Source organism: Medicago truncatula, chromosome 3 (assembly GCF_003473485.1).
Source record: "Medicago truncatula cultivar Jemalong A17 chromosome 3, MtrunA17r5.0-ANR, whole genome shotgun sequence".
Classification (NCBI taxonomy): Eukaryota; Viridiplantae; Streptophyta; class Magnoliopsida; order Fabales; family Fabaceae; genus Medicago; species Medicago truncatula.
In genome coordinates, this window is record NC_053044.1 from 16,920,705 (window position 1) to 16,948,583 (window position 27,879).

At 37.5% G+C, this 27,879-nt stretch overlaps 1 protein-coding gene across 1 annotated transcript; it reads left to right on the plus strand.

The window, feature by feature from the left end:
* Positions 1-666: 666 nt before the first annotated feature.
* Positions 667-27,513, plus strand: LOC25480879 (actin-related protein 2/3 complex subunit 3; the record flags this gene model as incomplete). Its single annotated transcript, XM_039831942.1, has 3 exons — positions 667-781; positions 872-1,033; positions 27,425-27,513. Coding segments are annotated over 3 exons (366 nt in total), but the record flags the coding sequence as incomplete, so codon positions are not given.
* Between the last annotated feature and the right edge of the window lie 366 nt (positions 27,514-27,879).

The window sequence follows — 27,879 nt, forward strand, 5'->3', positions numbered from 1 at the left end:
AAGCAATATTCATTTTCCCATTGAAGGTGTATCTTTTGGTTTCCATTTTGTAGTCTGAAAGTATATTTCAGGACAAGCTTTTTTCCGTCTAGAAATAAACATTGAAAACTTCTCAACTAAAAAGAAAAACATTGATAAAAAATTGTTTATACGATCATTTTCTACTAAAAAATTCTAAAAAAATTAAATTAATTTCTTTTGAACTTTGTGATTTTTTTTGTTCTTGTAAAATTTAGGCTAAAGTGCATTTTTCCCCCCTTAATTTTCAAAACCTTGCAATTTTGGCCCCCTAAGTATAAAAACTACAATTTTGATCCCCTAAGATTTAACCCCTTTGCATCTTTGATCATTTTGGTCAATTTTGACTTATTCAACGCCTACGTGGCAGGCCACATGTGTAATTAATTAATTAAAAAACCAAAAAATCAATTTTTAAATTAAATAAATTAAGAAAAAAATTAAAAATCAGAAGAAAAAAAATCCCAAAACTCTTCTTCATGTTCATGTCTATCTTCATCTCTTCCAAACAAACAAAAATTACCAGAACAAAGAAGCATGGTACATAAAAGCATGCTACACCAATTCATTTCATTCTTAGTCATAATAATACCCTAATTTGTTTTCCCGAATAAAAATCATTCTTTCTTTGTTGTTGTTGATGTGTGAATTAAGGTTTATCACTCTAGTTTTGTGGACGATGAAGGAGTTAACGGAGCTTGTGGATGCCCTCTTCTCCCTTTAAAAAGCCACATTAAGGGTCTTGCACCTGTTTCAGATCAAGGTTTTTTCTTTTTCTCTTTCAATTCGTTTATTTATTTTTTGGTTTTTTCAGAATGTGATATATGTTGTTGTTGTGTATTATGAATGGTAGATAGAACTGATATTGTGGATGAAGCAATCACATTCTTCAGAGCCAATGTGTTCTTCAGAAACTTTAACATCGAAAGCCCTGCTGATAAGCTTCTAATATACTTGACTTTTTACATTAACGCTGCTGATAAGCTTCTAATAGCCTTGCATACAATTGAAAGAGGTTTTTTATGCAGATTTTTGAAATTAAATAAGAAAATACAGATGTTTTGGTTTTTTATGGCATTACCATTATTTCCAAGGAAAAAAGCACTAAAAATAGCAGTCGTGAAAGAAACGACAACAAATTTTTTTTATTAATCAACGGCAATGCCGAAACAAACGTGCCCTTACAGAAAATATCACTCTCGCTTTGGGCAGAGCGAGAGGATTGTTATTTTGAAAAACAAGATACTTAAGCAACAAGGTATATTACTCAGAAACATGCATGATTGAGGGAATGTCAATGGCATCCCAATCTCTCGCAATGCCTCCTGGTGTAACAAATACAGGCCTCGGGCCAAATCCAGTTGCTTCTTCTGTGATTGCGTTGACAAACCCAGCACTATAGAATGCCCCGGTGGAAACTCCTGAAGTTGGGGAAAAGCCAAGACCTTCCTTATGCTTGTTCTCACGAAGCTGTATTAACCTGCCCCAGCCGGCAGCTTGACCCTCTTGGACGGCTCTCTGTGCATCCTTCAAAGAAGCCATGGCAGTTCCATCCCTTTTAGGCTCCGTACCTTCGACAGTTAATCCTTGAAAAGCGGTCCCCTCTGCAGACCCTGCTTCTATGCAAGAGAAAGATGATAGCTGGCTAACCAGGTATGCTTCCTCTCCATGAATGGTAACAAGCTTTCCACTTTTTGCAAATTTCAACTTCTGGTGCAAAGTAGAGGTCACCGCCCCCGCGTCATGTATCCATGGTCTCCCCAAGAGACAGCTGTAAGAGGCATTAATATCCATGACCTGAAAGGTGATTAGAAAGGTTTCGGGGCCAATAGTTATTGGCAAGTCTATCTCCCCGAGAACGCTCTTGCGGGTTCCATCAAAGGCTTTGACCAAAAAAGTGCTTCTCCTCAAAGGAGTTCCCCGGTAACTCAGCTGATCCAGCGTTGACTTGGGCATCACGTTCAAAGATGAGCCAGTGTCTACTAACACATTTGATAGCATGTCGGACTTGCAATTCACGGAGATATGCAAGGCCAGATTATGATGCTTTCCTGCTTCGGGCAATTCATCTTCACTGAACCACAGGTTGCTGCAGGCGGTAATGTTCCCCACTATGCTACCAAAGTGATCCACCGTGACTTCATGATCCACATAAGCCTGCTCCAATACTTTTAAAAGGGTATCTCTGTGGGCAGCGGAACTCAGGAGTAGAGACAAAATGGATATCTTCGACGGGGTTTGCAGCAGCTGATCCACAATCTTATAATCACTTCTTTTGATCAATCTCAAAATCTCGTCCAGATTAGAATCCTCTATAGACCGGCCTGGTTGGCTCACGTCTCTGTTAATGGGAGAAACATCAGTCGGGGTTGTCTTGTCAATGGGTGGCACGGTAGGCGTAGCTGTCTTGTCAATGGGTGGACGGACTCTTCCGCTTCTTAGGGCTGCTGAAGTTCCTTCGGCGGTATTGTTCATCACAGCCAAGGACACCAGAGGCACTTCTACTCCGTTTTCGATTATGGTAGCATTATATTTGTACGGGATAGCCCTATCTGAAGTATACGGTACCAGTCCGGGTAACCTTATCACCAGAGGCTCAGCATTCTCCTTCAAAGGCATACTCTTAACAGGCGGATCGTGAAAAACTGGCACAATCACGCAGACATCACTAACAGTCAAAAAATTATCATTCATCAAGCTTTGGATGTCATCTTGAACAGTAAAGCAACCCAAAGGATTCCGAAGGCATCCTAGGCACTTGGCGTGATCATGGCTGAACAGAGAAGCTTTGCACAGCTTGATGTGTAGGGGCACCAGAGGAGTTGCGACGTTACGGACATCAAGTCTAAGAGCTTCCTCACATACTTCGATCATATTTACAGTGGCATGATTTGGAAGAGGATTGTCGAGGACATGCGGGACATTATTCTCAAAAGTCAGCTTTCCTTGATCAATGAGCTTCTTCACGATATACTTCAAAGCATAGCACCCCTCGACATCGTGACCCAGGGCGCCTTGGTGGAAATCACATTTGAGATCGGACCTGAACCTTGGAGGCAACGGATCAGGTGGGGGCTTGCCCTGTCTGGTTGTACAATGCCCTCTATGGAGTAAAGTCGGAAGCAACTCAGCATACAACATCGGTATCGGAGGGAAAGTAGGTCTAGCTTGTTGATGTTGTTGTTGTTGTTGAACCGGCAACTGTTGTTTCATCTGTTGAGCTATTGCATTAACGGGTACTTGAGGTTGACCCGGTGGCAAAGGGTACTGATGATAGAATGGCGGAAAGAAAGGATGCTGAGAATACGGCGCATACGGGTACGATGGAGGCATTTGGGCAGCATTAATAGGAGCAACAGTAGCCATGGATTGACCGGCTCCGGCAGACACCATCCCTACTTCCGTTTCTTTCTTCTTGTGGTGTCCGTTACCATACCTCTTTGATGCATTCACAGAGGATTCAGCTTTTTCGAACACAATGATTCCTTCCCTGACGGCTTCTTCCAGACGAGTTCCCATGGTGACCATCTCCGAGAAGTTATTCGGGGCAGCAATGATCATTCTCTCAACATAATCCTTTTTCAAGGTCTTTAGGAATGTCTGGGTCATTTCTTCTTCATCAAGAGCGGGAGTAATGCGGGCAGCTGCCCCCCTCCATCTCTGCGCGTATTCACGGAAGCTTTCCTCCTTCTTTTGGGAGAGAGATCTGAGGAATTCCCTGTTCGGCTTCAATCGGGTATTAAACCCATAGTGGCTTTTGAAAGCAGCGGCTAATTCATCAAAGGTATGGATGTCATTTTTGCTCAAACTAGTATACCACTCTGTAGCATCTTCCATCAAGCTATCTTGGAAGCAGTGAATCATGAGTGAATCATTGTCTTTGTAGTTACCCATCTTTCGGACATATTTGATGATGTGGTTCTGGGGACAAGTCAGCCCATTGTATCGGTCGAAATCCGGGATCTTGAACTTCTTAGGGACATCCACCTTTGGTACCAAGCAGAGATCCTGAGTCTTGAAAGAGTCCGCATTCCCTTGATTAGCTTTGATTTCATGACGGAGTTCTTTAGCAAGTTCCTCCATCCTTTCTTCCATGGTTTTGATCACGGGGATGTTTCCGTGGTGTGTGTTGATGTTAACACTTTGAGGTATGGCATGCACAAGAGGCTCAGTGACAGCTGCCGTTGTTTGTGGCAAAGTAGTATTGATGGAGACAACATTTGTTGCAGGAATCGGACCATTGTTAGCAGTACCAGAAGTGCCCGCTGCAGTACTAGGAGTAAAAAACGGTGGAAGCCCATACGGGAACCCAGTTGGCATGGCGAAGCGAGCGTCAGTAGATGCAGTTGGGATCACACTTGTAGTTACAGGTATAGTTGTGGCTATAGGGATAGTTGTGGCTGATTGTTCCTGAGCGGCTAGCAGAGTAGTCATGGTATCATTGGCCTTAGCCAATTCTTCCCTTAGAGTAGCTAACTCGGTACGGAGCTGAGCATTTTCTTCTTCCATAGCTACCGAATTCTTCTTTCTGTAGAGTCTAGTCCGATGTATTCTGTCAGGTTCGTAGACTTTCCGAGCACGAGCCACCTTTCAATCTGTGGCAGAAGAACCAGGAGGCAGTGAGCACTTGGAAACCTTTTGTGACTTGATGAATGATGCACATGATGCATGATATGTACAAATGCAAATGCAAAAGTTTTTTTTTTTGTAAACAGTATCTAAACAAGCAAAGCAAAACGAAGTGTTTACAAGATGAATCCCTTTGAAATACCAAGCCAAGGGAAGACTTTGAAATATAAACAAATAAAACTCTCAAGCATAGGAAGTGGTGGGATGATCCTCAGACTCAGACTCCGAATCCGAACCGCAGTATCTAGCATAGAAGTTGCGTCGTCCTCTAGCTCTCTTGGAGTCCCGCATAAGTAACTCATCCTTTTCTTCAAGTTCCCTTCGGACCTTAACCAATTCCTTCTTCAATATCAGGTTCTCATGAGTCTTCTGCTCATCCTTACCATCCAAAGTCATGATTAGATTCTCAGCTTCATTGTATCGGGCTTTCCACATTTGTTTCTCACGACTCTCCATAGCTAGATGCTCCTGATACATTCCCTGAGTTGTGGGAGGTAGAGGTAAAGGTATAGATGGAGCAGACGCAGACACATATCTCATAGCAGGGTATGGCATATCAATCTCTTCAGCTCGATTTATTACCCACTGAGCATAGGCCTCATGAGCAATACCAGATCTCACACCCAAATGCTTCACACTCTTCCTAAGGACCTTAGACCAAGCCCCTATGAAAGCCTCCCTTTGTCCGGTGGGGGCGTTCGAATAGTAGAAGAACTCTGGGGATGTAGCAAGATTGATGGGCTTTGCCTTCATTAGGAACCCAAACTGTCTCATAGCAAGCTCAGGATTGTAGTTGATTCCCCCACGGGTACCAAGAAGAGGTACATTGAGAAAATCTCCACAACTAGTGATAATTTCCTTAACCTGAGCGGCGGGAGTGATCCAGACCACCTCGTTAGGAGAGAGAGCCATCATCCGCTGTGAGTAGGACCAATCCTCCGAGTTGTCATGGAAGGAGCTCGGAAGGTGAGAAATAAACCACCTATATAGGAGAGGCACGCAGCAAAGGATATACCCACGACCTTTGAGAGTCTGGTCATGGATAGCATGATATGTGTCAGCTAGCAAGGTAGGAACCGGATTCCTGGAATGGAAGATCTCAATAGCATTCATATCCACAAAGTTGTCGAGATTCGGAAAGAGAATGAGCCCATAGATAAGCAATGCAAGAATAGCCTCGAGTGTGTCCTGACAAGTAGTTTTGAGATTAGCTTGCTCAAGTAGATACTTTGAAGTAATCCCTCGGATGTGAGACTTAGTAGTAAGATGCTTGGAGACATCGGAAGTCTTGAGATAGAGATCCTTAGCAATAACCAAAGGAGCAAGAGAAGCCCCGGGACCGGTGAAAGGCGTCTTCTCGGCTATAGGTGAATCCAATAAGTGGGAATAAGCCTCAAGAGTAGGGACCAACTGGAAATCCGGGAAAGTGAAGCAACGGAAACTCGGGTCATAGAATTGCACTAGAGTGTGCACGAGCTTCTCTTCAACATTAGTCCGGAGAATAGTAAGCAAACCACCATACCGGAGTCGGAAACCTGTTTGATTCTTAACCTTGAGTGCAAATTCTCTCAAACTAACCAAATCAACCTCCTTGAACTTGTAGGATTTAGTCTTCTTCATACCTGTAATGTTTACAAAGTTTTTAATTTGTCCAATCCTTCGATGAATGCATGAGAAAAATTTATGCATGAATGCATGTATGCATGATTGTTTTTTTTCAATTACAGAAAAAACATGGAGGGTTGAGATTAAAGTCGAGGAGCCACGGGCGGACACGGTGCCCGGTAAACTAGGGCTTAGGATAATAGTAACCAAGGTTCTAATCAAGTTCCCAAACTGCAACCTCTCTTACGTATATCATGGTAGCACGGGACAACGTCCGTTCCATGTTTATTCGCAAGAAGGTCTAGCTTGAGTGTAGTATCGCGTGACGACTAAAACTCGAGACAACACTCGGTTTAGCCACCGCACTACGTCCTAAAAAAGGCCATGGATGGGTTTGGTAACTACGGTCCATAGCATCGTCGAACAATTGAAAGCAAAGTGCCTAAGCATGACAACACACGCCGACAATATTACTTCCAAAATGCCTCAGCTATGTGAGATTGATCGCATAACCCAATACACGAGGCAACCCTCGGATCGAATTGTCGATTATATCTCTACCTATTCATAAGTTCACTCAGCCCGGGTATAGGACTTTTGATATTCTCACCCCACACGTTAAATGAAAATAAACAAGTATTCACATATGTAAGCAATAAAACAAAGCGTAAATATAAACTAAGGAAAACTAGGCGTGACCCGCTTAAAGTGTCCCCAGTGAAGTCGCCATTTCTGTTATCGCGATTTTCGGGTGTCAAGTCATTAATTAGGCTTGAACCTTTCAATCTTTGATATTCTCTATTTTTTCTTGGGAAGGGCAAAATTGAGAAAAAAACCCTTAGATTCTAAGTTCGGGGGTCGTTTTCACTACGAGAAGGTGTTAGGCACCCGCGGTGACTATAGTACTCTATAGGAGCCGTTTTCTTAGTTTATGTCTACGCTTTATTTTTAATGCTATTTATGAAAAAGGAAATTTATTTATGTTAAGAATGGGGGGAGAAAGTGTTTGAGGTTTTATTTTAGTGGACTTGGAGAGGTTTTGACCTCATGCCTACATACCCATTTAAGGGATCAAACTCCATGTAGTTCTCTTTCAAAAATACTTTTTTTTGTGTGTTTGGTTGATTTTAGTTTTTGTTGGAAAATGGTTTTGAAGAAGAGAAAGAGGCCTTGAAGGCATAAGAGAAGAAAATGGTGAATGGTTGGTTCAATTGTTATTTAAAAAAGTCTAAGTAGGAATTAGGATTCATTTGGATTTGGTTAAGAAAATAAAGGAAAAAAAATCAATGGAGTTTTGACTCCAAGGTTTGTTTGGAAAAAAATTGAGTGATGGAATTTATTATTTTTTTTGAAAATTGGCATTTGTCTAAAAATCGCGTTTCCTAAGCATACATCTAAACGGTAAACATGCAACGTGTGTGCGTGTCGGTGCTTGTGTCGGTGTACATCATTAGAGTCCATTGTCCTTTACACTTTGCCCTAGTTTACATGCTATGGTTTTGCAAGTAATTAAAAGAAAGCTAATCTACCTAAAATTATTACAAACCCATTTGATATAGAAACGAATAGAAAAATGATGCCTAAACTATGGGATGAATGAAATGTGAGATGAAATGGTTAGTATCATAAGGCATAAAATAGTAAAAAGGAAACAATATTGAAATAAGATAACAAACAGAAAAGAACAATGAAGTGAAATAAAATGGCAAAAATATACCTAAAATTGGTTATACCACTTAGACATGCACATGACCTATAATTCTCTCATTATAGCAATGTTAAAGGGGTTTGATTTTGAACTATAATGTGAGGATAATAAGGACACATACAAGCCAAGCATCATAACACAATTATGGGAATATTTTACACTTTATTTCTTGGCCTAAAAAAAAGCACATATATTTTTATCATTTTTAAACATGTGAAAAGCATCACAAAATAAACCAAAAATGGACTAAAAAACAATAGGAATTTTTCTAGAATTTTTGAGAGAAAAATTGAGCAAGCAGGGGTTCAATCAGCAAGAAAACAAGGTGTAAATAGCAAAAAAACATACAGGAAACCTAGGCCCAAACCCAAAGCCCAACACTCAGCAGCCTGATGACACAGGGAGCGTTGGATTAATCCAACGCTCAAGATCAAACAAGATAAACCGGTCTTGAACCAGACCGGTTCAGTGGCCTATATATGTGTCTCAAGACCGGTTTATTCATTTGCTCCCTGCTCTTTCTCTCTCTAAACTTGTCTCTTCTCTCAGACCTCTCGCCTCTCTCTAGAAGTCACCACCGGTGAGGATGAAGCAACGGCGGAGACCTTGAAGGTCCGCCGGAAACTTCATCTTCTCCGGCGAGATTATGCACTTTCCGGTGACCTAATTTCCAGAATTCAAAATTTTTTACATCAATCAAAACCTCTCTTCAATCTAAACGTGATTTCACCGCTGATTTTCGCAAATAACAACTGAATCGACGTAGATCTGAGGTTTTTGCTCCGGTTTTAAAAGTTAGGGTTTCACACTTTTTGAAAGAGAAACCTCTAAATCTTCGCAGATCTACGTTTATTCGTTTCTGGTTGATGTTTTTTTGAAAGAAAATAAAGGAAACGAGGCTTTGAACGACGTAGATCTTGGAGTTTATTTCGGTTTTGATGACGTTTTTAGGTTTTCAATCTTTTTGAACCAGAACGTTTTTCTTTTCAAAGATCTACACTGTCTTGGCTTCGTTGTCGCTTTTGAGGAAGAAAAATGAAGTTTAAGTGTTTACCTGAGTTTTAATGGAGATTTTGTTGAATTTCTTCGGAAACACTTGATTCTTCGTTTTCTGTGTTGTTGATTTGGTTGCTGGACCGGAAATAAACCGGTGATTTCACTGGTTCTGCTTCTTCATCTTCTTCGCCGGTTTAAACCTTGCTTCTTTTCCTCTTCCTCTCACTGATTCCTTCGTGATCGGTGCTGGAGTTTGCCAATGGCGAATTCGCGCCTTGAATTGCGAAGGAAACCGATTCGATGATGAAGATTCAATGATGAATCTCTGAGAATTGCGAAAGATTCACTGAATTTTGTGTTGAATTGTGATTCTGGAAAAATCTAGGGTTTGAGTGTTCTTGGTGATTTCTGAGTTTTGATCCTAACAGAAAGGAGAGAGAAATCTTTCTTTTGTTTGTGATGTGGCGTGTGATTAATGGATCCTCTTTGAAAATCTAACACTGTGTTGTATTTATAGCTGACATGTGTACTTGAGACCCAATGAGAAAGGGACACCTGTTTTTGGACTTTGCTTGGCTCTGCCTTGGACTTTTGACTTTAAGGACCTATCTGCAAAATGAGAAAATTGGAGGACTGGACCGTAATAAAAAAAAGATCTAACTGCAATTTTAAAAAGTTCTGGACTAAAATACAATTTTGAGAATTGTTTGAGGGACTTAAAATGTAATTAAAATAAAATTGGACTAAAATTGGTAATTTGAAAAAACGTAAAGTGAAACCAAAAGTAAAATCAACAAAAGGACTAAAACGAACCAATTACTGCCATGAGGTATTTTAAAATACCTCCCTGCCGAAATTTGGACAGGAAAAGACCAAAATGTCCCTAGGGACTAAACTGACTCAAACTGACTCAGATGCAATTTTTTAAATGACTTTTTAAACAAAGACTCAACAGTGATTTGTACAGACAAGTTGAAAAGACTCAGAGGCAAACACAGGGACTAAAATGGGTTCCACTGCAGGAAATGACCAAAATACCCTTTTGTATGATTTTTTTGAAATAAAATGCAGGAAAAAGTAATGCGATGTTTCAGAGAGCTCTTAAATGACTTATAATGCAAGAAAAGACATTTTGAATGGTTTTATGCAAGAAAATCGAGCTTGAACTTACTTTGAGATAGAGACAGTAGAATATGCAGATGAAAAGAGAGTAAAGATTCAGAGTACAATAACAGCGAATTGACAAATATCAGTGTTAAAAGAGAAATTTGAACAAGTATTTTTAGGTCCAAAATCAGGGTACAACATAGGGCAAAATATTGCTTACGGGTTAACTTTAAGTAATAAGAGATAATAGAAGAGATAAGGTTAATATAGTAAAATTAAGCAGAGAAAGTATGGTAAATCTAGAGCAAAATATTGCTTATAGGGTAACTTTAAGATAATAAGATATAAGAGATAATAGAAGAGATATGATTAATATAGTAAAATTAAGCAGAGAAATTAGGGTAAATCTAGGGCAAAATATTGCTAACAGGTTAACTTTAAGATAATAAGAGATAAGAGATAATAGAAGAGATAGGGTTAATATAGTAAACTTAAGCAGAGAAATTATGGTAAATCTATGGCAAAATATTGCTTACGGGTTAATTTTAAGTAATAAGAGATAAGGTTAATATAGTAAAATTAAGCAGAGAAATTAGAGTAAATCTAGGGCAAAATATTGTGTACGGGTTAATTTTAAGTATTAAGAGATAATAGAAGAGACAGGGTTAATATAGTATAATTAAGCAGATAAATTAGGTTAAATCTAGGGCAAAATATTGCTTACAGGTTAACTTTAAGATAATAAGATATATGAGATAATAGAAGAGATATGATTAATATAGTAAAATTAAGTAGAGAAATTAGGGTAAATCTAGGGCAAAATAATTCTTACAGGTTAACTTTAAGATAATAAGAGATAAGAGATAATAGAAGAGATAGGGTTAATATAGTAAAATTAAGCAGAGAAATTATGGTAAATCTAGGGCAAAATATTGCTTACAGGTTAACTTTAAGATAATAAGAGATAAGAGATGATAGAAGAGATAGGGTTAATATAGTAAAATTAAGCAGAGAAATTAGGGTAAATCTATGCCAAAATATTGTGTACGGGTTAATTTTAAGTAATAAGAGATAATAGAAGAGATAGGGTTAATATAATTAAATTAAGTAGAGAAATTAAGGTAAATCTAGGGCAAAATATTGCTTACGGGTTGACTTTAAGTAATAAGATATAATAGAAGAGACAGGGTTAATATAGTATAATAAAGCAGATAAATTAGGTTAAATCTAGGGCAAAATATTGCTTACAGGTTAACTTTAAGATAATAAGAGATAAGAGATAATAGAAGAGATAGGGTTAATATAGTAAAATTAAGCAGAGAAATTATGGTAAATCTAGGGCAAAATATTGCTTACATGTTAACTTTAAGATAATAGGAGATAAGAGATAATATAAGAGATATGGTTAATTTAGTTAAATTAAGCAGAGATATTAGTGTAAATCTATGGCAAAATATTGCGTACGGGTTAATTTTACGTAATAAGAGATAATAGAAGAGATAAGGTTATTATAGTTAAATTAAGCAGAGAAATTAAGGTAAATCTAGGGCAAAATATTGCTTACGGGTTAACTTTAACGTAGTATAAGATATAAGAGATAACATAAGAGATATGATTAATATAGTAAAATTAAACAGAGAAATTAGGGTAAATCTAGGGCAAAATGTTGCTTACATGTTAACTTTAAGATAATAAGAGATAAGAGATAATAGAAGAGATAAGGTTAATATAGTAAAATTAAGCAGAGAAATTAGAGTAAATCTAGGGCAAAATATTGCGTACGGGTTAGTTTTAAGTATTAAGAGATAATAGAAGAGATTGGGTTAATATAGTTAAATTAAGCAGAGAAATTAAGGTAAATCTAGGACAAAATATTGCTTACGGGTTAAATTTAAGTAATAAGATATAATAGAAGAGATAGGGTTAATATAGTATAATTAAGCAGATAAATTAGGTTAAATCTAGGGAAAAATATTGCTTACGAGTTAACTTTAAGATAATAAGATAAGATATATGAGATAATAGAAGAGATATGATTAATATAGTAAAATTAAGCAGAGAAATTAGGGTAAATCTAGGGCAAAATAATCCTAACAGGTTAAATTTAAGATAATAAGAGATAAGAGATAATAGAAGAGATATGGTTAATATAGTAAAATTAAGCAGAGAAATTATGGTAAATCTAGGGCAAAATATTGCTTACAGGTTAACTTTAAGATAATAAGAGATAAGAGATGATACAAGAGATAGGGTTAATATAGTAAAATTAAGCAGCGAAATTAGGGTAAATCTATGGCAAAATATTGCGTACGAGTTAATTTTAAGTAATAAGAGATAATAGAAGAGATAGGGTTAATTGTAACACCCCGTTTTCCCAATATAAAAATTTCTTAAAACATATATCAGAGTAAGCATCATAACAACGGGATATCACATATAGCATAATCCAAAACAGTTAAATGATAATTTAACCAAATAACTTAAACTTTGAAGCGGAAATTATATCATAATCCATAAAACGTTTTGGCACGCAGGCCCCATCAAGATAATCTCAAAAGAGTTAGTTCAATAATCAAATAGCATATTATTCACGTAATAGAACGAAGCATGCATAACATATAGCCCCATCCCGTTACGTATCAGAGCGACCTAGACGACACAGTGAAGGCAAGGCCACTCACGACGGCAACTGCACACTAAGCACAATCACCTGCAAGTTACCCATACAAAGGGCAACATTTTCAAGCAGAAGGGGTGAGATTTCATAACAAAATAATATTAATCAGAGTAATTTGAATCATAATTAACATTAACATCATAATCAATCTTAAACAACTTTGCGTACTTGATAAACAATTATCACGTGATTATATATTCAATTATCATCAACAACAAAACATATTTGATAAACACTTATCACGTAATCACATATTCAATCATTATCAACAAAGCATCTTAGACATGACAATGCGACAATGCTTTTAGACTCCTTATATGCATGTGGTACCAATCGTCATCATAAGTATTAATATACTTTAATCGTGCGGAGGACAAAGCTCCTAATAAATCGTGCGGAGGATAAAGCTCCTAATAATCGTGGTGAGGACTAAGCTCAATGAAATGCTATGCATGGACTCATATCAACACAACACCGTAATCATCGTATTCAACATGCATCCAATAATTTGGAGCTAAACGTCATCTTATTCATCATATATAGACATTATGCACTTAGTTAAATAACAGCAGCAGCATAATCAAGTCACATAACAGGATGATATCATTATATCAATAGCAAATCAATTGCATCATAATTAAACTTTCATATCTTACATAATTGTACAATACATTAATCATGCTCAATTAATGACAACACGTCTTAAACGGTTTTACAGATTGCATTAAACGTCATCATTAGGTTTCATTACCAATTAGGGGTTCACTCTTGATCAATACGTGCGACGCAGATCGCACAAACACTCAAGACACTCCATTCTGGAAGTGCTCGCTGTAACACCCCGTTACTCAAAAGCAATTAAATAGCAAATATACATCAGAGTAATTCCACAACGGGCATGCTACACGTCATTTCAAAATTCTTAAATAGAAAATAAAACTATTTTATCAAATCAACTTATTATATATGAAAACATAGCAGCGGAATAGTTTTCAAAATCCATAACCTCATGAACATCCAACAATAGTCTAAGGCATTAAAGGCCTTAACATAATTCAACATCATAGTTCAAAGACAACAAAAGGCTCCACACCATAAGTTCCAAAATTTGATACATGGAAAGGAAAAGCAACAATAATAAAAATGATAAATCCCATCCCACGTATCAGAGCCCTAGACACGACTCTTGAGCCACCACCAACTACTCAGGATCACCTGCAAGTTACCCATAGGAAGGGCAACATTTTCAAGCAGAAGGGGTGAGATTCACAACAATAAATATAGATATTAAAATCACCAATTGAATCTAACACCCTAATCAACAACACATTATCTTGTAAACATATATATGTATAAGTCACAAGCAACAACAAACATCAACAATACACCATGATCACAATGAATATATATAAATGCATATTCAACACCAACATCATCCATCAGGTAATAAATGAAATCAACAACCAAGACTCATGCACATGACATGACCACTGCTAAGACACCTTCTTAGACTTCTTAATGAAATGCAATATGCATGTGGTACCAAACAGGACCGAGGCCCTCACCGCTTTTGAATGGTTAAAGCATTCATCAGGACCGAAGCCCTCACCGCTGTTGAGCAACTAGTACTCCAGGACCGAAGCCCTCACCGCTGTTTTATGCATATGCAATGGACCTACTTGTGTATATCTACATACAACTGACCTTGCAATGCAACTCCATGTGACTCCACTATAATAATATGTATGATTCAATAAATAACATACATTCAACCATCATCAATAATCATCGATCCAGCAATTCAAACAACCAAAATAATGCATAATTATATATAACCATGCCCAAATACAACAACACCAACCACTACTAATCATGCAAGCAAGTCAACACTCAGAAACTGTGCAACTCGCCTCGCGAGCACATCTGCTCGCCATGCCGAGTTCACAAAAACACTAGCTCGCCATGGCGAGTTCAAGGCGAACTCGAGGCGAGTGAAAATCAGGTACTCTCAGGAAAAATGCCATTTTCTCACTCAAATCCAAATTCTAAGTTCCCTATTCATCTTTTTACCAAATTACTTTCACCATTCATCATTAATATCATCTAGGTACCTTAAACCATCCCCAAAACATCTTATAACAATTTTTCAAAAATCACGTTTTGATCTGGGCTACTCGCCATGGCGAGTTGGACTGCTCGCGAGGCGAGCTATGAAGTTGCTCACTCGCCATGGCGAGCACAACTACTCGCGAGGCGAGCGATGAACTTCTGTACGGGCAGAAAACTGGTTTTTCCCAAAAATCCCATTTTCCTTCCAATCACTCCCCAAATCAGTTTATAGATGAGAAATGAATGTTTCTATGCAACCAAAACCAAATTCTAACATCAGAATAGCAATATCTACCCCAAAAATCATGAATTCAATTAAAACCCAATTCCTCAATTTCACTCCAAAAACCTGTTAAACTCAAATCAGACTTTAAAATCTACACTATTGAAGTAAACCTCACCCTTACCTTAGAAATTGAAGAAGAAATGTGCAGCAAATTCACTCTTGGCTCTAACTTGGTCTTCTCCCCTTTTTCTCCCAACTTGTCAGTTCTTACGTACAACTGCTTCTAATCTTTCTTTTCCTAACTTCCCATTACTTAACTCCCTATATTTTCATTTAACTCCCCATTAACTTTAATAACTATTAAATAACTCCCCACACTACAAAATAATTATTATTTCATACTTATACTAATTATTATTAAATAAACTATATAATAAAATAATACACCACATAAGACACCCAAAAAATCACATATATATAAATATATATATATATATATATATATATATACTCCGCATAAATCACCAAACATCATATATAAAAATATATATACTCCACATAATTCAAATTAATTAAATAAACAACTAGGGCGTTACAACTCTCCCCAAATTACAGAATTTCGTCCTCGAAATCTTACCTCAAGCAAACAACTCCGGATACGACTCCCGCATCTTACTCTCCAGCTCCCAAGTCAAACTTTCACCAGTCGCTCCACCCCAAACGACTCTCACAAGAGGTATCTCTTTACCTCTCAAGGACTTCACCTTTCTGTCATCAATCCTCAACGGCATAGTCTCAACTGTCAGGTTGTCCCTAACCTGCACATCATCCCTTGGAATCACATGTGAAGGATCCGCAACATACTTCCGAAGCTGAGAAACATGAAACACATCGTGCAAGTTCGAAAGATGAGGTGGCAAACCAACTCTATATGCCACTGTTCCAACTCTCTCTGAAATCTAATACGGACCAATGAACTTAGGAGTCAACTTTCTCGACTTCAAAGCACGACCGACACCCGTCAAAGGAGTGACCCTCAGAAAAACATGATCACCCTCCTGAAACTCAAGATCCTTTCTTCGCTTGTCATGGTAACTCTTCTGTCGGCTCTGCGAAGCTTTCATCTTTTCTCTTATCAATCTGACTTTCTCAGTAGTCTCATGAACCAAGTCCGGTCCCAACACAACACTCTCACCCGACTTAAACCAGCATAAAGGAGTCCTACACCTCCGACCATACAAGGCTTCGAACGGTGCCATACCAATACTCGAGTGATAGCTGTTGTTATAAGTAAACTCAATCAAAGGCAAGTGACTATCCCAAGCTCCACCTTGTTCAAGCACACACACTCTCAACAAATCTTCCAATGATTGAATCGTCCTCTCCGACTGACCATCTGTTTGAGGATGATAAGCCGAACTCAACCTCAACTTCGAACCCAAAGCGTCCTGTAAACTCTTCCAGAACCTAGAAGTGAACCTCGGATCTCTATCCGACACAATACTCGACGGAACACCATGAAGCTTCACCACACTGTGAATATAAATCTCTGCTAACTACGCTACCGGATAATTGATATTGATAGGAATGAAGTGTGCCGACTTTGTCAACCGGTCGACAACAACCCAAATAGCGTTATGCCCTCTCGGAGTGTTCGGTAAACTCGTCACAAAATCCATAGAGATACTGTCCCACTTCCACTCCGGTACATCTAACGGTGTCAACAACCCTGCAGGCTTCTGATGCTCAACCTTGGACTTCTGACAAATCAAACAGCCATAAACAAACTGAGCAACATCTCTTTTCAAACCGGACCACCAAAACAGTTTCTTCAAATCATGGTACATCTTTGTAGCCCCCGGGTGAATACTCAACCTACTCTTGTGACTCTCCTCAAGAATCAACTTCTTCAACTCTTCATTATCAGGAATACAAACTCTACCTCTGAACCTCAGCACACCCTGATCATCAACCTTAAAATCACTATCCTTGGTATCATTACCTGAAGTCATCAAATCAACAAACTTCAAATCCACTTTTTGAGCTTCTCGGATACTATTCAAGAAGTCATTATCAATTTTCAACCTTCCCAACTATATACTCTGAGATGACAATTCACAGACAAGACTCATGTCTCTGAACTGTTCTAACAATTCAAATTCTTTTACCATTAAAGCAGACATATGCAAAGTCTTCCTGCTCAAAGCATCAGCAACAACATTGGCCTTACCAGGATGGTAATTCAAGCCAAAATCATAATCCTTCAGTAACTCTAACCACCTCCTCTGCCTCATGTTCAGTTCCTTCTGGTCAAATAAATACTTCAAACTTTTATGATCACTGAACACCTCAAATCTGGAACCGTACAAATAATGCCTCCAAATTTTCAAAACAAAAACCACCGCAGCTAACTCCAGGTCATGTGTAGGATAATTCTTCTCATGAACACGCAACTGCCTAGAAGCATACGCTACCACCTTACAATCTTGCATCAGAACACCACCTAAGCCCAGCTTAGATGCATCACAGTACACAACAAACGGTTCTTCTAGTTTAGGCAAAATCAAAACAGGAGCAGTTGTCAATCTTCGCTTCAATTCATTGAAACTACTCTCACACTGAGCATCCCACACAAAAGATTTACCCTTACAGGTCAACTGTGTCAACGGAAGAGCCAATTTCGAAAACCCTTCTATGAACCTGCGGTAATAACCAGTCAAACCCAGAAAACTTCTGATCTCAGTTACCGACTTCGGAGTCTCCCATTGTGATACCGCATCAACCTTTGAAGGATCCACTGCAATACCACTACCAGAAATAATGTGACCCAGAAAGCTCACTTCACTTAACTAGAACTCACATTTCGACAACTTTGCATACAACCTCTTTTCCTTCAACACTTGCAATACAATTCTCAGATGCTCTGCATGCTCCTCCTCATTCTTGGAATAGATTAAAATATCATCAATAAACACCACAACAAACTTATCCAGAAAAGCATGGAAGATTAGATTCATGTACTCCATAAAAACACCAGGCGCGTTAGTAACACCGAAAGGCATCACTTTGTACTCGTAATGACCATAACGTGTCCTAAAGGCCGTCTTCTGCATATCTTCATCCTTCACCTTTATCTGATGATAACCAGACCTCAAATCAATCTTACTGAAAATCTTAGCACCAACCAACTGATCCATCAAGTCGTCAATTCTAGGAAGCGGATACCTGTTCTTGATCGTAACTTTGTTCAACTGACGGTAATCTATACACAGTCTCATACTACCATCCTTCTTCTTGACCAACAACACCGGTGCTCCCCAAGGTGAAAGACTGGGTCTTACAAACTTCTTATCTAACAGGTCCTCCAACTGTTTCTTCAACTCTGCTAACTCAGAAGCTGACATACGGTACGGTGCCATCGACACCGGCTTAGTTCCCGGAACAAGGTCAATTGAAAATTCAACCTCCCTCTCTGGTGGCACATCAGGAATCTCATCAGGAAACACTTCCGGAAATTCATTCACTACAGGTAACCCATCAATCACAGCTTGATTTTCTAACGACAATTGTGCCATTAGAGAATACATCAGAATTCCATCACGTTCAAACTGTTTCATCTGTTTTGTAGACAGAAGCTCAACTTCACCTTCTTCTTCAGCAGAAGAGAAATGCACCGTCTTATTATAGCAGTTGATATGGACTCGATTAAACTCTAACCAATTCATACCAAAGATAACATCCATACCCGTCAACGGCAGACAAACTAAATCAATCACAAAATCTCTACCAAACATAGATATAGGACACCGCAGACAAACAAGAGAAGTGGTTACTGAACCCTTAGCTGGAGTTTCAACAACCATTTCCCCTTTCATATCAGATACATCCAAACCCAACTTATATGCACATTCAATAGCAATAAAACAATGAGTAGCACCAGTATCTATAATAGCAATTAAAGGAGTACTATTAAAGAAACAAGTACCTCTGATAAGTCGGTCCTCATTAGGAGTCTGCGTACCAGTCAAAGCAAACACCTTCCCACCAGTTCTAGTCTTCTTCGGTTCAGGACACTGCGAACTGATGTGACCCTCTCCATTGCAATTGTAGCAGACGATATCCCCACGCTTGCATTCAGCTAAACTGTGACCCTTCTGACCACACCTGAAGCACTTCATATCATCTCTTCCACAAACATTACTCTTGTGGCCCTTCTCACCACACTTGTAGCAAACAATCTCAACAGGAGCATCTCTCCTCTTGGGCCTCCTATCATCACCCATCTTCTGCTTTCCTTTGTCAGCAGGAGCACTGTAAGGCTTAGGACGATTCTGCTGTCCCTTACCCCTCCTCTCACTCATTATCTTGTAATGAGCTTTGGTGTCTTCTTCATAAATTCTGCACCTATTAACCAACTCAGAGAAGACTCTGATCTGCTGATACCCAATAGCTCTTTTGATGTCAGCCCTCAACCCATTCTCAAACTTAATACACTTGGAGAACTCAGCTGTCTCCGCACTGTAATGAGGATAGAATGTGGCAAGCTCCACAAACTTAGCAGCATACTCTGTGACAGACATGTCACCCTGTTTCAACTCCAGAAATTCAATCTCTTTCTTACCTCTAACATCCTCTGGAAAATACCTGCCCAGAAACTCCTTCCTGAACATGGCCCAGGTTACCACAGCATCATCCTGTTCCAACACAGGCAACAGACTAATCCACCAATCATCGGCCTCTTCAGCTAGCATGTGCGTCCCAAACCGCACCTTTTGAACTTCAGAACACTGCATGACCCTGAAAATCCTTTCAATCTCCTTCAGCCATTTCTGAGCACCGTCAGGATCATACCTACCCTTGAAAGTTGGTGGATGATTCCTCAAGAAAGTCTCTAGCATCCTGGTTCCATCACTACCAGTCTCAACCTTAGGTTGCTGTTGAACAGCTTGAGCTACAGCCTCAAGCGCAGCAACAAGGGCAGGATCACTACTTCCAGTCATCTCAAGATTCTACACGACAAACAACAACTCAGAACAACAACAAAAGCAACATTAAAGTTGACACTCTATCCTAGGTGGCTCAACACGACTCTACTACTTGGCCGGACGGACCAACCTGCTCTGATACCAAATTGTAACACCCCGTTACCCAAAAGCAATTAAATAGCAAATATACATCAGAGTAATTCCACAACGGGCATGCTACACGTCATTTCAAAATTCTTAAATAGAAAATAAAACTATTTTATCAAATCAACTTATTATATATGAAAACATAGCAGCGGAATAGTTTTCAAAATCCATAACCTCATGAACATCCAACAATAGTCTAAGGCATTAAAGGCCTTAGCATAATTCAACATCATAGTTCAAAGACAACAAAAGGCTCCACACCATAAGTTCCAAAATTTGATACATGGAAAGGAAAAGCAACAATAATAAAAATGATAAATCTCATCCCACGTATCAGAGCCCTAAACACGACTCTTGAGCCACCACCAACTACTCAGGATCACCTGCAAGTTACCCATAGGAAGGGCAACATTTTCAAGCAGAAGGGGTGAGATTCACAACAATAAATATAGATATTAAAATCATCAATTGAATCTAACACCCTAATCAACAACACATTATCTTGTAAACATATATATGTATAAGTCACAAGCAACAACAAACATCAACAATACACCATGATCACAATGAATATATATAAATGCATATTCAACACCAACATCATCCATCAGGTAATAAATGAAATCAACAACCAAGACTCATGCACATGACATGACCACTGCTAAGACACCTTCTTAGACTTCTTAATGAAATGCAATATGCATGTGGTACCAAACAGGACCGAGGCCCTCACCGCTTTTGAATGGTTAAAGCATTCATCAGGACCGAAGCCCTCACCGCTGTTGAGCAACTAGTACTCCAGGACCGAAGCCCTCACCGCTGTTTTATGCATATGCAATGGACCTACTTGTGTATATCTACATACAACTGACCTTGCAATGCAACTCCATGTGACTCCACTATAATAATATGTATGATTCAATAAATAACATACATTCAACCATCATCAATAATCATCGATCCAGCAATTCAAACAACCAAAATAATGCATAATTATATATAACCATGCCCAAATACAACAACACCAACCACTACTAATCATGCAAGCAAGTCAACACTCAGAAACTGTGCAACTCGCCTCGCGAGCACATCTGCTCGCCATGCCGAGTTCACAAAAACACTAGCTCGCCATGGCGAGTTCAAGGCGAACTCGAGGCGAGTGAAAATCAGGTACTCTCGGGAAAAATGCCATTTTCTCACTCAAATCCAAATTCTAAGTTCCCTATTCATCTTTTTACCAAATTACTTTCACCATTCATCATTAATATCATCTAGGTACCTTAAACCATCCCCAAAACATCTTATAACAATTTTTCAAAAATCACGTTTTGATCTGGGCTACTCGCCATGGCGAGTTGGACTGCTCGCGAGGCGAGCTATGAAGTTGCTCACTCGCCATGGCGAGCACAGCTACTCGCGAGGCGAGCGATGAACTTCTGTACGGGCAGAAAACTGGTTTTTCCCAAAAATCCCATTTTCCTTCCAATCACTCCCCAAATCAGTTTACAGATGAGAAATGAATGTTTTTATGCAACCAAAACCAAATTCTAACATCAGAATAGCAATATCTACCCCAAAAACCATGAATTCAATTAAAACCCAATTCCTCAATTTCACTCCAAAAACCTGTTAAACTCAAATCAGACTTTAAAATCTACACTATTGAAGTAAACCTCACCCTTACCTTAGAAATTGAAGAAGAAATGTGCAGCAAATTCACTCTTGGCTCTAACTTGGTCTTCTCCCCTTTTTCTCCCAACTTGTCAGTTCTTACGTACAACTGCTTCTAATCTTTCTTTTCCTAACTTCCCATTACTTAACTCCCTATATTTTCATTTAACTCCCCATTAACTTTAATAACTATTAAATAACTCCCCAAACTCCAAAATAATTATTATTTCATACTTATACTAATTATTATTAAATAAACTATATAATAAAATAATACACCACATAAGACACCCAAAAAATCACATATATATAAATATATATATATATATATATATATATATATATATATATATACTCCGCATAAATCACCAAACATCATATATAAAAGTATATATACTCCACATAATTCAAATTAATTAAATAAACAACTAGGGCTTTACACTCGCGAGGCGAGAGTTCTTACTCGCCATGGCGAGTACCACTCAATTCCCAAACTAACGTTGTTCTGGGTTCAATCTTGTCCTACATTCATTCCTAATCATTACTAGGTATGATCAGGCACTCATAAACACTCAAGGTCCAACTAAAAAGTCGAATTTGCAAATTCTAACATGCACTCTGCCTGAGCTCGCTATGGCGAGTAAGGTTGCTCGCTGTGGCGAGCTGCATTGCACAACTCGCGAGGCGAGGGAAAAGGATTCGTGAGGCGAGCGATGAATGTTCATCACTCGCGAGGCGAGACTCATAGCTCGCTGTGGCGAGCGATGAATGTCGCTATGGCCAGACTTCCTAATTTCGCCAAAATCCAACGATTCACATGGTTCTAAGCCTAACATTCAATCCAAAGTTCGTCCTAAACATTATCTAAGGTCTAGGAACACTTCCTACATCAATTTAACCGATTCCTACCGTTCGATCATCAATTCTAGGGATTTGACCTAGTTTTCGTTTTCTCGAATTCAATCCTAAAGCTTGCTAACTAATCATCAGAATTACGATCAATTAACATTACTGAGTTATTAGCCTCACCCTTACCTGGTTATGAAGAAATCGCAGCACTCTCTTTGATTCTCCTTTCTCTAAGCTTTTCTCCCTTTTCCAAAAGTTTTCACATACAATAGTTTTTCTAAAATATTAGGTCTTCCCTATTTATATCTTTTTCTAATAACTTATCTTATTTCACTTTCTCCCCCAAAACTTACTAAAATCTCAAAACAACCCTTAACTAAATATTTTATATTATTTTCAAATCTTTATTTTATTTAACAATAAAATAAATTTCATATCCTTATCAAAGCCTTCAAAGCTCATAACTTATCACGTCATCAACCAAATCATCTAAATCATCGTAAATCATCAAAACATACCAAAATCATGCATATATTATATAATTATAATATAATCGCCTAAACTCGATTAAATAAACGATTAAACGAAAGTGGGCGTTACATTAATATAGTTAAATTAAGCAGAGAAATTAAGGTAAATCTAGGGCAAAATATTGCTTACAGGTTAACTTTAAGTAATAAGAGATAATAGAAGAGATAGGGTTAATATAGTAAAATTAAGCAGAGAAATTATGGTAAATCTAGAGCATAATATTGCTTACAAGTTAACTTTAAGATAATAAGAGATAAGAGATAATAGAAGAGATAGGGTTAATATAGTAAAATTAAACAGAGAAATTAGGGTAAATCTATGGCAAAATATTGCGTACGGGTTAATTTTAAGTAATAAGAGATAATAGAAGAGATAGGGTTAATATAGTAAAATTAAGCAGAGAAATTAGGGTAAATCTAGGGAAAAATATTGGTTACGGGTTAACTTTAAGATAATAAGATATAAGAGATAATAGAAGAGATAGGGTTAATATAGTAAAATTAAGCAGAGAAATTATGGTAAATCTAGGGCAAAATATTGCTGACGGGTTAACTTTAAGATAATAAGAGATAAGAGATAATAGAAGAGATAGGGTTAATATAGTAAAATTAAGCAGAGAAATTAGGGTAAATCTATGGCAAAATATTGCGTACGGGTTAATTTTAAGTAATAAGATATAATAGAAGAGATAGGGTTAATATAGTTAAATTAAGCAGAGAAATTAAGGTAAATCTAGGGCAAAATATTGCTTACTCATGGAGTATATGAACCGAATTTTCCATGCTTATCTGGATAAATTTGTGGTTGTGTTTATTGATGACATTCTGATCTATTCAAGGACTGAAGAATAGCATTCAGAACATCTGAAGATTGTGTTGCAGATTTTGAAAGAGAAAAAGTTGTATGCTAAGTTGTCGAAGTGTGAGTTCTGGTTAAGTGAAGTGAGTTTTCTTGGCCACATTATTTATGGTAGTGGTATTGCAGTTGATCCGTCAAAAGTTGATGCAGTATCACAATGGGACACTCTGAGGTCAGTGACTGAAATCAGAAGTTTCTTGGGTTTGGCTGGTTATTACCGCAGGTTTATTGAAGGATTTTCAAAGTTAGCACTTCTGTTGACTCAGTTTTCCTGTAAGGGTAAGTCGTTTGTGTGGGATGTAACACCCCGTTTTCCCAAAATAAAAAATTCATAAATTAATCAGAGTAAAACACCTTAAACGGAATGTTACACTTATTTTCTTAAAAATCATAAATGGAATAATTAAATAATTATCCTTCAAATTTCAACAACGTAATAATTAAAACTTTGCAGCGGAATTAATTCAACGACAATAAAAGCTTCAACAACATGTTCCAAAATTGATACATAAAGGAATGATAAACTTAGCAACAATTTCCCATCCTGTTACGTATCAGAGCCCTAAGACACTTGAGCCACCACTCCTACTAATCTTTATTACCTGCAAGTTATCCATACGAAGGGCAACATTTTCAAGCAGAAGGGGTGAGATTTCACAAATAATAATAATAAGCATATAATTCATCAAATGCATCTAACAACTTAAACTCCATCAATTAGTAATAATATTTCTTTTAACGACTCCTAAACCATATCATGTACTCATCATATCAACAGTCATAACTTGATATCATAAACAACATCATAACAGCATCATTTAACATCATAATCAACATCTTAATCATAATCATATAACATCATACTCATAATTCGTATACAACATGATAACTTCATAATCAATGACATAAACAACGTAAAAACATCATATTCATAGTTCATATACAACATAATTCATCATATCATAAACATCTTCTCATAATAATATAAACAACACAACATAATCATCACATCATAATAATATAAACAACACATATATTCAACAATAATGTTCTTACTTCTTTAACTTTAGTAACACTTGCTAATTCAACCAACAGCAACGACAACAACAAGATTCAACAACAACGACAACAACTCACTCAACAACGACGACAACAACTTAATCAACAACAACAACAACTCAATCAACAACGACAACCACAACTTAATCAACAACAACAACAACAACTCTCTCAAGAACAACGACAACAACAATTATCCAATATATGTATATATTTCATAATCAACAACATCATCAATAACATGGTAATTCAAACCAACGACAACGACTCATGCAATGACATGACGACACTTCTAAGACTCCTCAACAAATGCAACTATGCATGTGGTACCATATTCAGGGCCGAAGCCCTCACCGCTAATTGAATGGTTAAAGCATTCATTCAGGACATAAGTCCTCACCGCTAATTGAATGGTTAAAGCATTCATTCAGGACATAAGTCCTCACCGCTTTGAACAACAAAGTGTTCCAGGACATGAGTCCTCCCGCTTTGAACGACGAGGCGTTCTAGGGTCAGAGCCCTCCCGCTTTTATGCTTATGCAACTGACTCCACTTGTGTATATCTACATACAACTCAACGACAACAACAACTGCTACAAATTAATGCATATATGAATATGACTTATCATCACCATGGTCAACTATGACACAACAACCTTTGACAATGAATTCCAACAACTTGTATAATTTGTTTGAGTGAAATTATACATAAATCAACAATCATGCTCTTGGTAAGGTAATATAATCATATGTAATCATTAGTACAACCCAAAGAATCAATCTAACAACATGGGTTAAATACTCTTAAACATCTTAATTGAACTCATAGTACTTCTAGTTTTGAGCCTTGGAATTATCCCATAAGTTTTGGATTAACTTAGAAATGGTTATGTTGAATTTTCATAAGATTTCACTAAGACCTACTTGGAGTATTTTCATCATATCTCAAAAACTAAAAATCATTTTCGAGTCAAACCAAAATCATTGGAAAGCTAACAAAATTATCTACAACTTTCATGTTTACACCAAAGGCCAATTCAAAACAAAAACGTGTGAAAAAGACGCAAGAACATGAAACAGGACGTGCTGTTAGAGAGCTACTCGCCCCGGCGAGTAACTCCACTCGCCATGGCGAGTTATGACAGGTAGCTCTCGGGAAAACTCCATTTTTCACCTCAAAATCCCAATTTTGACTTCCCTATGCCCAAATTTGTCTAACCATTTCTATACATGTTAAGACACTCAGAATCATATAAAACATGACCCAAAACTTTAATTTACAAAATCACACTTTTCATAAAAGTTCTCAAGAACAACAAAAGTTCACTTCAAGCTCTATGGTTAAGATTACCCAAGGTTTCAATCATCAAAACAACATCTCATAACAAAAACAAGAACAATCAGAAGTGAATTCATCAACAACAACATTATACTTCGCCAATTTTGAGCAAAAACACAAGTATACATATATACATAACTTGAGCATGTAAATTCATCATCAACAACTACAATGTTAAACCCTTTTTCAGAATTATACAACCATCTTTAGAGAAAGCTAGTCCCAATTTTTCCCAATTCAATCCCCAAAACTGTTTACAGCATTGCTATATGATTATACCTATGATATGATGAGTGGTCAAAAATGGTTGTAATTTTGAATTTAGTATATTTGTGAATAATGAAGGATATTTGGATATTAAGGTTAAAGAATGATGGAAATAGGCAGAAAATGGTAACCAAACAAATTCCCAATTCAAGGAAGATGTTTAATTTGGTAGAGGATCGCCACAAGAAACGTGGTTTCTTGATAAGATCAATGCATGGTTCAATCCAGAACCAAAAAAGAAGCAAAGCTTCACAACACGCAAAGTGTATTTTTTTTAATCAAAATTCTACTTATCATTCATTATTTTCGCCCCCTTTATATAGGTAATAGGCTAGAATGCTGAAAAGCTTACAATTATATCAAGATTAATAACTCTTATGTGGCTAATTATTGCAAGGAAATGTTACAAATTTATTGGTTTTGATGGCTGAATCAATTCTCAAAGTTACACACTCATGGCTGTTACTTTTGGACAATTTTCAGCATCCTCTCTCCTCCACATTATGCTCTTTAACTACTCAAATTAATTGTGTTTCAGCTCTTTTGCTTCAGCTCCTTCATTTAATCACGTCCTCCAGTTTAATCCCATTTTACACCATGATATATGCCGATTTTGCTTCTGAGTCCAACATATGAAATGTAGATGAATTTGTACCCTTTCCAACGCTTCAAAGATCACCTCAATCGGAGTTGCAGAGCTCTAGATATGATGAATACAAGACAGATACATAATGACCTACGAAAATAACAATTTGAACCAAAAATAATTTGATTCTTTTATTCCAAATGACTTTAATATTCTTGTAAAGGGAGAACATCTTAGGATCACATCATGATCAGTACACAATCTCTCATCTTTATCATGGTTTCTACACTTTCAATACAAAATCTAATGATCAAAACCTAACCTCAAATCCCAAATTTAACCAACACCCTTATGTTAAATCAAAATCAGAAATTATATAATTTATAATTATTGAGAGTTAGTCTCACCCTTACCTTAATTCAGACAAACAACTCTACAAAATCTCTCGGGATCTTCACTTGGCTACCTTGGCTCTTCTCCCTTGTTCTTAGTTTTTCTCCCAAACTTGTTGT